This window comes from Penicillium macrosclerotiorum (assembly GCF_028827735.1).
Source record: "Penicillium macrosclerotiorum strain IBT 26536 chromosome Unknown utg000003l_segment0_segment0, whole genome shotgun sequence".
Taxonomy (NCBI): Eukaryota; Fungi; Ascomycota; class Eurotiomycetes; order Eurotiales; family Aspergillaceae; genus Penicillium; species Penicillium macrosclerotiorum.
This window is the reverse complement of record NW_026643083.1, coordinates 4,739,235-4,755,984: the sequence shown is the minus strand read 5'-3', so window position 1 is coordinate 4,755,984 and position 16,750 is coordinate 4,739,235. Positions and strand designations below refer to the sequence as shown.

At 54.3% G+C, this 16,750-nt stretch overlaps 7 protein-coding genes across 7 annotated transcripts; 5 read left to right on the top strand and 2 right to left on the bottom strand.

The window, feature by feature from the left end:
- Window positions 1–1,353: 1,353 nt before the first annotated feature.
- N7462_004620 (WD40 repeat domain-containing protein) lies at window positions 1,354–2,790 on the bottom strand (the record flags this gene model as incomplete). Its single annotated transcript, XM_057076346.1, has 4 exons — window positions 1,354–1,374; window positions 1,442–1,561; window positions 1,621–2,522; window positions 2,673–2,790. The coding sequence occupies 4 exons, from the start codon at window positions 2,788–2,790 to the stop codon at window positions 1,354–1,356; spliced, it is 1,161 nt and encodes a 386-aa protein (XP_056935851.1).
- A 247-nt stretch (window positions 2,791–3,037) lies between these two features.
- Window positions 3,038–3,493, top strand: N7462_004619 (uncharacterized protein; the record flags this gene model as incomplete). The annotated part of the gene is made up of 1 exon (XM_057076345.1): window positions 3,038–3,493. One exon carries the CDS (start codon window positions 3,038–3,040, stop codon window positions 3,491–3,493), a length of 456 nt encoding a protein of 151 aa, XP_056935850.1.
- A 2,513-nt stretch (window positions 3,494–6,006) lies between these two features.
- On the top strand, window positions 6,007–6,514 carry N7462_004618 (uncharacterized protein; the record flags this gene model as incomplete). Its single annotated transcript, XM_057076344.1, has 2 exons — window positions 6,007–6,015; window positions 6,170–6,514. The coding sequence occupies 2 exons, from the start codon at window positions 6,007–6,009 to the stop codon at window positions 6,512–6,514; spliced, it is 354 nt and encodes a 117-aa protein (XP_056935849.1).
- Window positions 6,515–7,639: 1,125 nt separating this feature from the next.
- On the top strand, window positions 7,640–7,948 carry N7462_004617 (uncharacterized protein; the record flags this gene model as incomplete). Its single annotated transcript, XM_057076343.1, has 1 exon — window positions 7,640–7,948. One exon carries the CDS (start codon window positions 7,640–7,642, stop codon window positions 7,946–7,948), a length of 309 nt encoding a protein of 102 aa, XP_056935848.1.
- A 654-nt stretch (window positions 7,949–8,602) lies between these two features.
- On the top strand, window positions 8,603–10,465 carry samB (MYND-type zinc finger protein MUB1; the record flags this gene model as incomplete). The annotated part of the gene is made up of 1 exon (XM_057076342.1): window positions 8,603–10,465. One exon carries the CDS (start codon window positions 8,603–8,605, stop codon window positions 10,463–10,465), a length of 1,863 nt encoding a protein of 620 aa, XP_056935847.1.
- A 942-nt stretch (window positions 10,466–11,407) lies between these two features.
- N7462_004615 (uncharacterized protein) lies at window positions 11,408–12,836 on the bottom strand (the record flags this gene model as incomplete). The annotated part of the gene is made up of 6 exons (XM_057076341.1): window positions 11,408–12,028; window positions 12,132–12,282; window positions 12,353–12,369; window positions 12,434–12,487; window positions 12,547–12,606; window positions 12,666–12,836. The coding sequence occupies 6 exons, from the start codon at window positions 12,834–12,836 to the stop codon at window positions 11,408–11,410; spliced, it is 1,074 nt and encodes a 357-aa protein (XP_056935846.1).
- A 1,085-nt stretch (window positions 12,837–13,921) lies between these two features.
- N7462_004614 (MKT1 family protein) lies at window positions 13,922–16,604 on the top strand (the record flags this gene model as incomplete). Its single annotated transcript, XM_057076340.1, has 8 exons — window positions 13,922–13,928; window positions 13,991–14,571; window positions 14,663–15,367; window positions 15,418–15,591; window positions 15,649–15,895; window positions 15,961–16,192; window positions 16,260–16,452; window positions 16,515–16,604. The coding sequence occupies 8 exons, from the start codon at window positions 13,922–13,924 to the stop codon at window positions 16,602–16,604; spliced, it is 2,229 nt and encodes a 742-aa protein (XP_056935845.1).
- Window positions 16,605–16,750: the final 146 nt, after the last annotated feature.

The window sequence follows — 16,750 nt, the reverse complement described above, 5'->3', positions numbered from 1 at the left end:
AGCTGACTGGGATGACGCGGAGGAGCGGTGGAGCCCAGATGGATCACATTATACCTTACGCCGGACCGTCACAGACAACATGAAAGCAGTTCTCCGATTCGGAGGCGGATGATCGATATGATCTTAGAAGGTCTGCCAGGGGATAAGATCGAGCTGACTGGGCCGACCAGGGATTGCGGGTCTCTGGGCTGGTGACTGAGAGAGATTGACTCTCCAGCGTTGCTTTGCCTCCCTCTACTCCGTCTGCTGCTGCTAACCTTTACGTCTACTTCTGCTTCGACGAGGGTAGGTGAAGCCGAACACCTTATATGAATGCCCTATGTCTGACGCTCACGCCACGCTCGCAGACGCCCAACACGCAGTGAAAACAGGAACCGAAGATCCAGCGCGACGCTCGAATAGCCCCCCATTGCATTTATCTGGGGGTGGGTGCAAAAAGACGACATGATGGAAATTGAGGGACGAGAGGAGGAAAGATGAGATGAAATTACAAATGGAAATTGGGAACTGCTCAAAACAGATGGCAAAAAGAGATCCGATAAGGACTCCACGAAAAGAGATTCGGCCAGAAAAGACTCAAATAAGTACAGGCCCAATTCTTTCTTTGATGAGACGCAAGGAAAAGGAGGGAAACATGAGCGAAATAAGAGAGAAAAGGGTGGAAAGGAACAAGAAGAAGAGATACAAAGGGGGGAAACGGTAACGCAAAGGGGAAATTTCAAAGCAGCGCAAGATCGTGGCCAAATCCAACAAACCGGTTCGTCCCTGTCCATCCATCACCGAGAAAATACATGCCGAGAACCGATGCCGGATGGGCAATCCAGAACAAAGTGGGGTAATAAAAAAAGAAGAAGAGGGGGGCAAAGAAGAAAAATGGCAAATCGAAGGGAGAAGGGAAAAATAAAAAGGCATCATCCAGGAGGAAGCCAACGAAGAGGATGGCTACGGAGGTATCAGATGGGAATACCCAGCTTCGAGCGACCATCAGAAAGAACTTTTGTTGATGATCACCACACAGCAGGTCCATCCGAACCACCGTCCACTATCCAAGCGGCAGCACTCTCGTCATATCCAAAAAAAAGGTTGTTCTTGTTGTTCTTAGTTGTTGTTCGTCGCTTTCGTTTCTTCCCCGGCGTTGCGCTCGCCTCCCACCAACACACTTCCGTATCGCAGATGACGGATGTCTGCGCCGTAAATTATCGGGAGAACCCCGGGGGTTCCCCGGTAACTGATTATTATCGTACAATGGCGGAGATTCGACCCATCGCAGCAAAAAAAATCGAGTAAGAGCATTGAAATGATCGACACGGGGTATCTTGCGTTTGTTTTGTCTTTTTTTTAACCAAAAAAAGATTACCAGGCCCAGACCTTGAGCTGTATGATTCGAACAGACATTAGCACCAAGAATCTCTGTTCCACCAGCAGAATGGCAAAAACTTACGAGAGAATCCCAAGATCCAGTGCACAAACTGATGCCGTCATTGCTGACACCCAGGCAGCTCACCCGGTTCTCGTGACCGCTCAACGAGCCAACCTTGTCACCGCGCAGGACATCCCACACCTAAAGCGTACTGTCAGCGCGTAGATCCGGATGATCATGTTCGAAGAATGTAAGCATACCTTGCATTCGAAGTCATCATAACCAGCGAACAGTAAACGACCCGAAACGGAGAAAGCGACCGAGGTGATACCGCACAGAACTTGATCACTCTGGAGAAATGAAGAAATGAAAATTAGTACCGAATGGAAGGTGGAACCCTGCATTCCAAAAGGGATTGACGGGGAAATGGGGGGAGGGGAGAAACCAACCTGGTAGATATTGAGTTCGCGGTCGGCACGGATGTCGAAGAGACGGCAGGAGGTATCGTCAGAACCAGTACCAAAGGCATTGCCATCGGGGAAGAATTGGATAGCGTTGATATCGGACTCGTGGCCCGCGAAGGTCTGCACGGCCCGGCCGGTACGGATATCCCAGAGCTTGGCGAACGCATCACAGGCGCCGGAAACGAAGATGTTCTGGTTGGTCGGGTTGATGCTGATCGACATCACATCTCCGAGGTGGTCGGCGAATTCGGTGACCTTGGACCCCGACTCGATATCCCACAGCATACAGGTCATGTCACCCGAGGAAGTGATGATACGACGGTCGTTGATGAAACGGCAGCAGGAGAGGTAGCCGGAGTGGCCAGAGAGCTCGCGCGCGACGCGAGTTGGGCCTTCACGGGACGACAGGTTGTAGATGGAACAGATGTTGTCGAGACCACCACAGGCCACGTAATTACCGCTGGGCGCATAGGCACAGGTCATGACCCAGGACGAGCGGAGAGGGATCGCATGGACTTTGTTGGTGGTGTAGGCATCCCAAATGATGAGCTTTCCGTCCTGCGAAGCTGACACGAGGTGGCGGCGGTCGGTCGACCAGTGCATGGCGTAGATTTTGGCAAGATGGCCCTTCAGCGTCCGGCGCGGCTTCATTCCAATTCGAGGGAGGTTATCGGTGTGATTCTGCGCCACCTGGCGAACTACAGAGATAGGACGGTCAGCGTTCATCCGTTGTTCCGTTCATCCTGGCCCCCCGTCCCGACTTCTCCTGAGAGGCTCCGTCCCGCAGAACGGCTGCGGAACCCAACTCCGGGAGGCTAGATGAACGAGGAGAGGATGGGAGATCGTACGGGAAGTGTCGGCCAGATCATCCTTCCGGCGCCTGATCTTGTCTTTCAACCCTTCGGCTTCGCGCCTGGCCGCGGTGATCTTGGCCTGCATCTGTTCGCCGGTCATGTCGGAGGCCATGTTGCCGAAGAAGGTCCCCTGAGAACGGCTGGAATTGAATGAAGGGGAACTGAGAAATCAATGTGCCAGAGAAGGGGGGGAGTGGGGAGGAGGAAGAGGAGGTTGCGGGTTGAGTGTTCGAGGGGGAAGGGGAGTTTGGGACGAGGGGGGTGAAAGTGGATCTGAAAGAGGACAGAAGACAGAGAGGCGGAAGCGACCGAGTCAGGCCTCAGCGTCTGATCATAATACTGCGTCAAATAGTAGGAGAATGTCGACCGGGGGGTTTGCGAAGAGGGAGGGGGGGAGTCGTGACGAATCTGTACGAGGGCGAATTGAAGGGAATTGCGAGGGGGAGGAAGAAAGAGTCGACCAGGGGGAGTGGTTGGTTTTCGGTACTGCTAGTGTTTGGGTACGGGGAGGTACTTTACCACGGGGTTGGGATTCGGTCGACGAGACCCCCGTACGGGCGTCTCCCGAGTGTATCGCCCGTACCGTCTACGCCGTCCCTTACACGGAGGATCGGTATGGTACCGTCACGCTCGATCAACCAGCTGCGGTCTCTGAAAGGCGAGATCTCGTCCCCGATCGAGCACTGGCTATGAGAGGATCAAGGTCTATCGGCGGGATTCGTGATTGGAAGAGGTCACCAGAGCTTGGGCAAAGAAAGGGCAAGCAAAGCGATTCATCATATGTACGGACCGACCTCCCAGTGACCTCCCAGTGACCTCCCAGTGACCTCCCAGTCCGGCCCAGGACGGTTCCCCCGGAGAGAAAATATACCGTCCACACGCCAGACAGGCGAAGCACCAGCACCGCTGCTTAGTTCCTCATATCCTCGAGGAATTCGGCCGTCCACCGGTTCTCGCGAGGTCTAGACTACTCCTAAAAGACCTTCTCCCTGTCCCCTCCCCCAGACATATCCCATTGGACAGTGCAGCGTACAGAAACGAAGAACGATATGATTCTCCCAGTCTGCAGATGCCCAGTGTCGACGGTCATCATTATCCGGATCCTTCACAGGCCCACGACCGCCCACGACCGCCAATGGGGGCCGGCAATAATACAATTGACCCCCAGGAACGTCGACGGGGGGTTTTCAGCGGTCACCCGTGGCGCCGGGGATCGGCCTAGTGCGAGCCCCAGTGGGTGGATACTCCGACAAGTACAGTGAATGGCCAGAAGGACGGAGTATGCGGTTAAGAAATCCATCGTCCTCTTGCTACTTGCTCCTCCGTCCGTGGATGAGAGTCGTATGCAGGTATGCAGAGAGGCAATTGTCCCCAGCAGGAAAGAGCATAGAATTGGGAGCACGGCCCAGTCAGCTCGTTAGATCTTCGAGCCGTTGTGGGCGCGCTCGAACTAATCATATCCTCCTCCTCTGCTCGCTCTGAACAGAGTTTGGTTTAGATTACCAACTGCTCCCCCCGGTGGACGCACTATTGGCCTCCACCGCGCGCCCCGGCCCAAACAGCATGTAACCATCGGTTCGTCCTGACCCCTATTTCGGTGCATCGTGCAGAATACTCTCTGTATTTCGGTGCATACGAGACCGATGCCTCCTTTTTCTCTGGGACTATTTCTCTCTCTCGCTCTCGTACACACACTCACTCAGCATGGATATATGATGGCCGGCCATGCATGAGTGCCATGTCGACTGACATAGAATCATAGATTACTCTCAATAAGAGGATCCTTGTCATAATAGATCGAATCCCATATTCCAGCTCTATGGAGAAAAGCAGATAAAGAGAATCATGAAGACTGCATCTACTGCTAGAAATACTCATTGTCCTCATTCTCCTCGCCTCTCTATCTTTCTCTCTAACCCCCTTCCCCTCCCTTCAAGCTTCAAGACTTTTTTTTTTTTTTTTTTTTTTTTTTTTCCTTCCACGTCCTTGGGAATCTCCTCGTCCACGGGTTGGCGGCTATTTTCCCTTTGTTGCGGTTTTTTTTCTTCCCGCCATTGATTGGTGTGGTCCTCCCTGGCGTCATTGCCCGCAGGTATAATGGATGATCATTTGCCGGTTGAGTGGGATTCCGGATTTGCGCCGGTACGGTAGACGCCAAAGCGCGGAGTTGGGGGGGGGGGGAGCTGGAACCCCCTTTTGGGGCTCTTTGCCCCGAGGTACTCTCACAGTGCAATCCGCAAATGATTATATCAAATGAATCAATGATCATCGCGAGACCGCTCTCTGTCCCCTTTGATCGGAAAAAAATAATCTCCTGTCATCTTTCATTTAGGGGAACTTCCTATCCCCGAGGTGCTAGGTCCTTTTCAGCCTGGACGAAGGTGGTACGACCGATACCAGGCAAACCCCTCGTCGTGCCTCTCTGGGTTCCCCCTGTTCTGGGTGATCCGCTCGCCGTACTACCCTAATAGGGGTCGGAACGGTCTCCGAGACTATGAAACATTGCTGTTTTTGCAGCACCATAAACCGGTAGAAATTCGCTGAAAGAGAAATTTTTACGCCTATACACCCAGCTCTTTCCCAGCTCCTATCACCACCAACGCGGGCCCAAGCTCTGGGACCATTGCCTTTCTGGTCCATTCTCCAATTCGCGCTCCACTCCGAAGCGGCTGACTAACCTGCAGTAATCAAACCCGAGTCCACAGGCGCAAAACAAGGTCCAGATGTATTAGTAATATATAAAACCCGTCGGGATCTGGCATCATTGTTGGATGTACTCCCGTATATCCTGTATCCCATCCCACACAATACGCTAGATACAGGCGTTTTCAGGTCAATGGCCTCCGCCTAGCCCATCAACAGATCCTGGTCACCAGAACGCCTCCTCCGAAAGGTCGGCATCATGGCCCATTCGGGCGGGTCCCAGCCGTTGAATCCTGCCAAGGGGACCCATCAATTTCGAGAAATTGCATAGTGCTGAATGGCCGAATGAGCTCGCGGTCTCGTTCCCGGCATGCATCGGGAAGATGAACAGTGTCCCCTCCCCCCACTGCGCGGGAGACGGGCTTGTTGGGGCTGCCCCTATTTGTCCTATATGGGGAGAGGGCTGAATCATTTCTTTGGGTTCTCCCAGATTTTCCGACTCTGCCTTTAGCCAACGGACCGGATATTGTTGCGGTCGATCATTATTTACAGCGTGAAAAGGCCACGTCAGGCTGGTCATTTCGCTTAGTGTACTGAGTATGGAGTATAGAGTAGGAAGACCCTTGGGTGTTATAGAACCGTATCTGAATTATAGGGGGCAGATTGAGAGGGCCATAGGCTCATCATGCCTACGGTACGCCGTCCGGTTCAAAGAGCGGTGCGTCCGTCTTCTGGCCCTGCATTGTCAATCCCGAAAGGGTATACCAAGGGTATTCAATGCATGCCATGGATTTTGTCTTACGCTCGTTCCCCTCTCCCGCCATTGCTTGACCAAGCCTCAACCTTAGCAGAGAGCTGGAACCTGGTTAGTTACCGGATGCTTTCTGCAAACTGGCCCACTCCGGCACCGGGATGTTCAACGTGCCAATCCTCCTCGCTTCCCCCTCCCTCCCCACTCCTCCGTTTTCATCTCCACTCTTGAAGATCGACAGCCCTCGGAACGGAGTATTCCATACTCTGTACAGGGCGAACTGAACGACCGAATCAACGGACCCGAATCACTGGGCGAGATTTGGCCACTCATCTTCCGGTTGCGCGTGTACAACCTTGCTGGCGCGGCTCCGACAGCCCACGTCCTGTCAGACAGGGAGGTTATCTGCGGCCAGTGGGCGTTCACCAAAAGCCCGCGCTGAGTCAAGGCTTCAAGGGAAAAGTTCAGCTCATCAACCATTCTGAACATGCTCACGATATCTAAGAGGGCAACGAGATCGACATGAACAATGTACCGCCAGATGCTGCCACCGTCAGCGCGCAGAAACATCGGGATTTGGTTGTTCCCTCCCAATTCGGTCCGACCCCAGGGGCCCAAAGAGTATTTACAAAGAACAGAGGACATAGTAAAGAGGCCCACAGAGAGATTTGGCGATAGCGCCGAAAGAGTACTAGTAAACAAAGCGGGATATGGAATGAGCGCGAAGAGACGTCTTCGAGAAACAACAGGGGAGTTGTCACTTGATGCCATAGCATGATCACTTCCCCCTGAAATTCGATCCTTGGGGTGGTGGAGTGCTGGTGTATAATACCTGTTGTACGCCCTGGCCACTCCTGCTACCGTGCGAGTCATTCCGCATGGTGATAGTTCGGCGTTCTTGGAAGAAAGATCGTCCCGTTCGCGCTCCTCGCTTGGACATTGAGGTCGAATCTTGGGGGTGTGCTTGAGTAGATCTTTGCAGTGAACCTCGGTCGATGGAAGATGAAGTCTCTGAATGGAGGCTCAGGGGTTCAGGAGAGGGCTATCCCAATCCAACTGCATGCTGGGTCCTGTCAGACCATCGACTCACTATCGATTCCTCGATCTAGTAGATCTGGTTATACTAGCTTGAATCTGGCTGTGGCCGGAACATGTACCTACTTTCCGTCCATCAGGCAACCTTTTTGGACGCCATCCCAGGCTTGCCTTGAGCCTATCGAGTGGGGGGAGCGAGCCCCAAAAAATTGGATGATATTGGGGCGCATGGATTCTGAAACAATGCCGAACGATAATGGGGGATGATCGCAATGCGGAAAAGAGGGGGCGGAAAATGGGCAACCGCCAGCCGCCAAGGAACGCTCGATCAGAACCAGATCATGTTTCCCGAAGTGGAAGGCTGTTTATCATTACCCTTTGATATTCCGGGAGAGGTAGTCGAGAACGACCGTGGTAAGCCTGCTGTTAGCCGCCGGGAGAGGCAGAAGAGAGCAGTGTGGCGCTTAGTCCTTCGGTTCTTCTGTTTATAGTTACATGGCTGCATTGATGGAACCGCGAACCAGATCCAGAGATGAGTCACTACAGAAACTTCAATCGCAATCGTAATCGTCAGGATATCGGCAACAGGAGTATCTGGTCGTACGGGCTTTTTAGCAAGCTACGAGACCCCCTGACACTCAACCTGAGACTCCCTACAGGAACCTCCAGTACCCCGTCGGTGCCGTCGGTCCCATCTGCGGCCCATCCCTCCAAGCCTCGAATTCCCGGTACCTCATCGCGCAGTCCGAGCCCACTAGCCGCCACGAGGCATCGGAAGTTGGCCCTGCAGACAGTCCCGACGGCCAAGTCTGGGTTCGACACCGATTTTGATGCAGATTAAACGCCGTGTTTGGGGGCTAGGGGAGGGAAGTGCCACAGGGCGTTAAAAATAGAGCGAAGGGGAGGTTCAGGGTGGCGGAAGCCAATCCTCGGGTACCGTAATATTAAGGAGGCACCTGACGCCTCTCCGCTTTCGCCCTCAAGGCTTTTCATCCTCCTCGCCCTCCGCCATCCCTCCCCTCCGACTCCCTCTGCGCTCCTGGATTCCATTCCATCGCCGTGGATTTCTCATCTCCTCCCCGTGACTCACCCTCGATCAACTTTCTCTATCTACTCCCCGCCGTCACCACGCTTGTCAGGCGCCGGCCCGTTTTCGCCTCCCTTCGCCCTCGCCCGTGATCTCCAATCCTCCCCAACCCCCTCTTTCCCCTCTCCTCTTCATCCCATCCAGCACGCCCGATCTCTCTGGACCGGTGTTCCTGATGTCTCGGGAATAAATTCACTCTCGAGTGCTAGCGAGGGTTCCTTGATTATATCGACGTGGGCGCCATCCCCGTCTGGTTAGGGGGCTGAAATCCCACCTTTTTTGGGCACATCGTCAAGGTCCTCATCCACCGGTCTTTCTTCACTTTGTGATCTCTGGATGCGAGTTCATCCTTGACGCCAACAACCCACCGTCCTTTCCCCCTCTTACGTGCCGTGTCGTCCTGCCATCATGCGGGAAGTCAACTTCAGTATCCCAAATGTGAACAAGGCCTCGGTCAATATCACCACCACCCTTTACGACCGGCGGGCCCTTGATTGCACATCAACCCTACCACTCATCAACTCACTCAACCACCTGGCCTATCTCACCACCTCCTCCGCGCGAATTCGCGATATCCTCACCGTCGATGGCGGCATCGAAAGACTTGTGTGTATCCTGAAGGAGGGCCGGAGTAAGGATTTGATGGAAATGTGGAAATGGAGCCTGGCCTTTCAGTGCGTTGTTAATATCGGAGTGCGGGGATCGGAAAATGTAAGAACCAGAGTGGTGGAAGCCGATATGGTTCCGGTGATCGCCACCATTCTGGATAACTACATCAAAGTGGTGGACAAAGTCCGATCGCACGCCGACCCAGAGTCTCATAAGCACTCCTCGAGCCGCCAGGCAGGTAAGACCAGCAGCAGCTCGAGCCGTGAGATGTCTGGTCGGTCGACCACGATGGACTCCAGCAGCCACGCCGAAACCCGCCCCTCCTCTCGCCGCCAGGCTCCTCCCCCCAGCATCGAAATCCCCCAGCCCTACTATCAGGACAGCCAACCGACCGACTCGGACGCGATGGATATCACCTCTCCTCCCCGCGCCCCCATGACCTCGCCTCCCGAGCGAAGCACATTTCGACCCGATGTGAACAACCACCGATCGCATGAAAGCCGCTACTCTCGAACCAGCCATCGCTTACGAACAATGCAGCCTCTCGCCACCACTGTGACCCCGATGGATACCGCTGAGAGTTTCGGTCTACGTCCTGTGCGGGATGCCGAACGGCTGCCGAGCATGCTCCCAAGTTTGCAAGCTGGCATCGTCTCGCAGCCGGACTCTCCGACAACCCCGAGCGGACCCTTACAGTCTCAGTCTCAGTCTCATTCTCGAAGCATTCCTCCTGTAGCCTCTGTTCGACAACGACCTGCCATTCGACAGCAGCAGTCTGCCTCTGCCGAATCCGACGACGCTAATGGCGAGGATTTAACGATGGGCGATGATGCCGTTTTGGGTCAGACCACAGAGCCCATTGTTGGACTGCCCAACCGGATGGAGATCGATGGAGTGGATGAGCGCCAAACGCCGATGATTGACGGTGTTTCCACCGCTCACGATCTCACCGTGACCGATCCCTCGGAAGAGGGCCAGGATGCTGAGACCTTCAACATCGCACATCGCTCCACTGTGGACGGCAGCATCATCAACAACAACGGCAACACCCAAGCCGCCGGCCTAGGTCTTTCGCCCACCCAGGCCCCGAACAACCCAAACTCTCCCACACTTGCTCCTAGCCCTTACGCCATGTACCTCCGTGACCGAAATACTCCCGCGAATCAGAGCGTTCTGACCACCATGCCTCGAGATGAGGATGTCCTCATGTCTCTGCAACTCCTGGCCTATGTCTCCAAATATTGCAACCTCCGCTCATACTTCCAGCGTTCCCACCTTGTGCCTAAACTCAAGATTGATCGGGAACTGCATCTGCTGGACGAAAATGCAGACCTTTCTTCCCCCATCGAGGTTCCCGAGGAGGAAGACGAGTATTTACTCCCCGATGATGTCAACATCTTTCCTCTGGTGGAGAAATTCACTGTCCGGCATCATTCAAAGGATATGCAGTATTGGGCCTGTGTGGTCATGCGCAATCTGTGTCGCAAGGATGAGTCGCGGGGCGGCATCCGCCAATGTGCCTACTATAAGTGTGGCAAGTGGGAGGAGTTCCAGCGACAATTCGCCAAATGCCGCCGCTGCCGGCGCACCAAGTACTGCAGCAAGGATTGCCAGAAGGCCGCGTGGGTCTATCACCGCCACTGGTGCCACACAACTCCTTGATATACAAACAGATCGACCCTTTACAACTCACCATCTCACTCCCAAATTGCGGACGCCTTGGAAGGAGTTCCCTTTGATTTCTCAATGCATACTGGCCTTCGCATAGCGTCATATCCATCACGCATCCCTCCCCTATCTCTATTTTGTTCCCAAGGTCTCACGTCTCCCCCGCGCATGGCATTGCAAAATTTGGCGGCGTTTCCCATTCAATAACCCCCGAAGATACCTCATTACATGTCGTCTGGCTTTTTCTTTTTCATGTGTTTGTCTCGCACAGCTGTTGCGTTTCCCCTTCTCCCCCATGGTGGATTCGATTTCTCTCTACTGATGACTACCGCTTGGTCCCTATATACCACCTGGGCGCCCCTTTTACACGCTAAGTCATATATTTCACCCCGTTTGTCATGAGTGTATATCCCGTTTCGCATTTTCTCATACCGGATTCATCCTTGGCGTGGATCCTTCCCCTCCCCCCAACTCCCATGTTGTTTCTACACGCACACTCCTCGCACCCAAACTCCTTTGGGGTCGTCTGCGTGCGTTTTCTTCATCCTTTATACTTAATTGTGTCTATCACGAGTTTCCTATGTCCCGTAGATGGGCACCATTATCGACACGTTCTGACCGCTCTCCGGTCTGTTGAAGCATTTCCCTTGTCTGCAGTCCCATCTATGATGTCGATTTAACGTCTCTGGAGGGTTCGTCTTGTTCTCTGCACTTTGCCTCCGCGGCACCGGCGTTATTCTTTCTTACACTCACTCATTGGCACCATCCTTCTTCTCTCAATGAAATGAAGCCCATTTTTGCATCTACTCTGGATTCTACCATCTGTAAATCTCTCGAGTCTCTCCGAGTTAAAAAGGACATCAAACATGCCCTGCGCATCAACAAAAAAAGAACCTCTTCCCCCCATTTCACCGTAGTCACCCACCTGAACCCCCTCTACTCCTCCTTCGTAAACCCATACGTCGCTGCCAAGCGCGACTCCAAATGCTCCGCCGCCGTCAACGGCCTCTTCCCAGGCTCCAAAAGCCCGGCGCCGCCGCCAAACCCAACCATCCCGCTGTCCACCCCGCCCGTCGCCTCCCGGTGAGCCTTCACCACCGCACTCGGCACGGGCACCAGCTCCGTTGCATCAATCGGGTGACAGAAATACACCAGCGTATACCGGTCCGACGGGTTAGGGCTACGCTGCTCCTCCAGCGGAAACACCACCCGGTGCACGGTCGACCGCAGCAGCCCGTCCGTCCAGTAGCTCAGCAGGTCGCCGATGTTGACCAGGATCGGCGGGAAGGGGAAGCTCGCACCGGCGGGGCCCGGCACAATGGGCACCGGCGCCCAGGTGCCCTCGGGCGTGCGGATTTCCAGCCCCGGCTGGCCAGGCCGCTGGAAGAGCAGCGTGATGCTGCCGTAGTCCGAGTGCGCGCCGGCGCGGACGTCCTTGTCGTGTGCGTAGGAGGACGTCGTCGGCGAGAAGATCGATGGGTAGTAGAGGTAGCGCAGGATGCTGCCGGTGCGGCCGGAGCTGGGCTCATGGCGGGTTGTGAAGAAGTCCTGTGGGATCTGTTTGGGTGGAGAAGGAATGGATGAGATGGCCATGTTCGTAGGAGTACGATGTGAATATAGAATGGAGAATGGGGAAGCTTGGAGTGCTGGGTCGACATACCTCTAGGCCGAGGGCTAGAAGAGTCAGGATCCGGTTGCAGGTCTTGTTGCAGAGCTGGGCGAAGGCGTCGATATCAGACTCGTGGGGGGTTAGTGATGGGGGCAGCGGCTGCTGTGCTTTGCCGTTTTCGAAGAGGGCGAAGTTCATGGCTCTGCGGGAGGTAGGAGGTTAGCTTGAGACGAAGACACTCCTGGGGAGGTTTGGGTTGGTCCCTGCCGTACTCTTTGAAGTCTCCTCGCTGTCGGCCGATGCATGTCAGCTGGATTGGTGGATATCTGGGGAAATAGGAAGCTTGCACGTACTCGCTGGTGCTCCGGATCGAGCGTCTCGGTATGCATGCCGGACCAGCCGCGGTTCTATCGGTGGACGTCTATCAGCATTGCTTCTTTGCAAACATCATGGCCTGGATTCATACATTCGGTCCAATGCGACACGGCTCCTTCTCGGCCGCGGGGGAGGCGAAGAACTTCTTGGACTAGAATAATCATGATCAGCATTTTGCACGAGAGCCTCGGAGAGAAACCAATCGCCTACCAGCCCAAAGGCATGGTCCACGTCCTCGGCGGTAAAGTCACTGCCCTGGCTGTTCACGTAGAGGAAGCCATACTTCGCCGCCGCGTCGAGCATCGCCTTCCCCACGGCGGGGTCGTGGGGATCGGAGATGTCGATGACGGGAAGCTGGATCGGCGCTGCAGTGTCGGTCATGGTGAATTGAGGTGGGGAGAATGGGAAGGGCCGGGGGAGAGAGGGCGTGAATCTAATGGGGGATTATATAGATGCGCTCTCGGCCCTGGCGCTAGTAGAAGATATCGGGTGCCGCCCTAGAAAAAAAAAAGGCGGGCCTATCGCGTATCCGGCATATCTCAGATATGAGGACTCCGTACGCTGCGTAATAACTTAGTTCCCGCGCACAGGCGACATCCGACGCCCCGCTGTGCCCCTCAAAAAGAGCCACCCAGATAAGCTGCAGACGAGGGGAATGCGATTTCAGACTAAGACGATTTGGCAAAGCTCAGGCTTGACCGGACGATTGGCGCCCCCCGATTCTCCGTTTGGGTATGTCCTCCCGGTACATGCCTCAAGGGACCTTCTGAGTACATGTCTTGGGGCATATATTATATATTATATATATCCTCATCCACTGGCTCTTGACCAAGAGCCATACGTCCCAGAGAATCTATCTAGAAACAAACACATACACAATCCAAATCTCATCAACAACCATGAACCACCATGAACAATCATGAACAATCATGCCTCTAATTACTCGTCCAAGACGGTGCGCTCGATCATGAGGCTTGCCACAGTTCCACGATCCGATGCGTGTGGGAACGGGCAGGCCGGCATGTGAGCAGTTCCTTACTTCCCCAGTTCCCTTGCAAGGCCGCCCCAGCTGGTTCGGGTCCACAGGGCCAAGAACAATCCTAGCGTACCTCAAGAAAGCTCGATAGAAGACCCTAGGAGAATAGAAGAAGAAATATCAAAACAAAACCAATCTCTGATTCCACTTCCTAGTCAATGGACCGGTGTGGCGCGATGTGATAGGGAAGCAGGGGTTGTACAGTCAATGCCCCGTTTCCCCCCAAAAAACAAAAAAAAGGCCAGCTGCGCCTCCGCTTTCCCCCCTCGTCAGTTCGGACCTCATCACGACCTCGTCCTCTTCCCGAACCTTTCCTTCCATCACTTCCCCCTCCTCCCCCCCTCCCCCCCCCCACCTTTTCTCCCTTTGTCCCACCGGGCCCCAATGCTCGGCATTTAGCTGCGCTCCCCGCCCGTCAGCTTTTGCCATCATGCCGAGTGAGAGCCTTCCCGATCCCGCGGCCGACAGGCTGGTTACTAACCTGCTCCCTCTGTTCTAGTCCGCCCTCTCGACGAATGGGCCGTGGGCCGCACCCAGTCCCTCCCACTCTCTGCTCTCAAGGGCGCAGTTGTCGGTATCGATGCTTCACACTACATCCAACAGCACCTGGTAAACCAGTCGACCCGGGAGGCCTTGTTAGGCGCGCTCGGTGGCTTTCCCTTCGCCTTGAAGAGCAACATTGAGAAAGAGCTTCTCGCATTCAAGAATCTGGGCGTGGGATGCATTTTCGTCTTCAATGGCTTGGATTTTGGCAAGAGAGATCAACGGCCGCCACCCCAGTCCGCCTCCGCGCGCTCCTTTGAGTCCGCCTGGGAGCTCTATGATGCCCAACAGGCGGATCAAGTCGTGGATGCCTTCAGCAATGCCGGTATGCATACCTTCGATGTCCATTTGACAGACATCCGGTCGCCTTCCCTGCCGCCCTGTAACATCATTACCTGGCTGCCAGACTCCCCAACAGCCGCTGACGATCAATCCGCAGGGACCCCACCCCCCGAAACCCTCTACAAGTTCCTGCAGCGAATTCTGTCCCAGAATGGCGTCTCCTTCATGGTGGCTCCCTACAGCGCAGCCGCCCAGGTAAGTCAATGGTGGCGCCATCATAGCTATTTCGACCTATGGAGGGGGGTATCAGAAAACACAGTGACGCTGACCTGGCGCATCCGAGCAGCTCTCATATCTTGCTCGTGGCTCCAACCCTGTCATCGATGCCGTGTACGGACCCTCCGAAGCTTTACTGTTCGATATTGATAAGCTTGTGACGCGCATTGAGACCGAGCCGGCGCAATTCACCTGGCTCACCAAACAGACTTGCCAAGAAGAACTGGGACGCCTGTCCAACGACCAATTCTTGGACTTTTGCCTTCTCCTGGGTTCCCCATTCCTACGATCCTTCCCGCTATTTGAGAATCCCGGCTTCCCCGGCAAGCTCCCTACCATTCGCGATGCGCTCCCCATGTTCAATGCCGCTGGGCGAAGTGCCCTTACGTTGTGCGCCCAGTTTGAAGACGATCGACGCCTGCAAGAACTACAATACTTGGATCGGTACAAGCGGGCCTACATGATTGTGAAACACCACGTCTATGTGGATCTCGATGGACGTGTTGGCCCAATGGACCCGGAAACTACTTCTTCGGATATGCATGAGCTCATCGGCCAGCGTCTTCCTGAGGAACTCTACTTCTATCTATCCAAGGGTGTCCTGGGCCCGGACATACCGAACTTCTTAACATCTGGCGAAGTGCGCATCTCACTTCCTCTAGGCACAGAAGACACCGAAGTGTACCGCCAACTTGTTGGCGATACGCTCACCCCGATCCGGACACAATCCATTGGTCTTCTGGCTAACTCTCTCCACCGCTTCTACCAAACCAAAGTGATTCACATCCGCCCATGGTTTGATGAAAATTCAGACAGGCAGATCAGCCTCCGCGGGACCCCTCAGTTAAGGAGACCATTCAGGCCTGGAGGATTCCCGGTGATCGGTTGCCCGAAGGCGTGAAGAAGTTGCAGGCGCCCCGTGGATCCTTTAAATTTGCTCTTCAGAGCTTAAACAATGCGGACTTTGTATCGAAGTCCTTCGCTACCAAAGAGACTCCCGTACGTGTTTCATCAAGAACTAAACTGTCTATTTATTTATCTAACCAGACCCTACAGGCTCTGTCATCACAGGCAGATATTCTATCCAATGTCATTTGGCGATTCCTGCAACTGCGTGGATACGTTGATGACAAGCACAAGCTCACCGCGTGGGGCAAGTGCTTGGAACAAGCGCTCTCAGTCGTGGACCCGGCGGATAATTTGGAGGATACCATATTCATTGCTATCGAGATGCTCCGCATGGACCTTCTGAACACTAAGCATTGGTTCGCCCACGTATCGGGCGGGCCTATGCGAGGATCAGGTAAGTTTCAATGCAAGTCCCAGTTAATCCACGATATGCCGCTGACCTTACTACTACTTATCAAGAGGATGACAAGACCTTCAACATGCTAGTTTCCCGCGTGGCGTGTATTGCAAAGCTGCAGCACAAGGCTATCGGATACTCCGGTCCTTTGAGCAGACAGCTCCTGTGCTACCGCTCGTTGATTTCCGAGGTGCGCTCGGCGCTACGAAACCTGGTTGAGGTCGTCTTGACCGGTCTATTGCTCAGCGGCGAGGCCGACCGGGATCGCAAGGACTGGACTGAGATGGGAATTAAGTACGCGTTCACTCCGTGTCGATATTCTTAATGCAGCACTTTGAAACTGACCACACTTGTTTCCTAGGCTACCTTTTATTGATGATAATGACTGTGGTCTCGGCATTGCTGTTCGCACCTATCTGGACGATCTCCCCCTGCAGGCCAACCCTACCTCGCCCGAGGCTCGGGCGGAGGTCAAGTCGAAGGGCAAGGAATGGTTCCAACACAGCGAGAGTTTCACCGGCAATTTGGACCTGGCTTTCAAGCTCTGGGATGCGGTAAGTTAATCATTCCTCTGTGGTCAATCCAACTTGGCTCATTTTTTTTTTTTTTGCTCTAGGTCTACAAGGGAACACAGAACGCGAGCAAAGAGTTCAAGGAGACAAAACTCTGGGATGACGCGAACAAGTGGCTTTCCGAGCGACGATAAAGGGGAGTTCATAAACCAAAGCTATATCGAATATCTTACATCATCGAGGGAACTTTTTTCGGGTCTACAACGTGCAGGGATCAAGTGGAGTCTCATGCTTTTCATTAGCATCGGTCTTCTTGCATGGACTTAAAGCGGAGTGATAT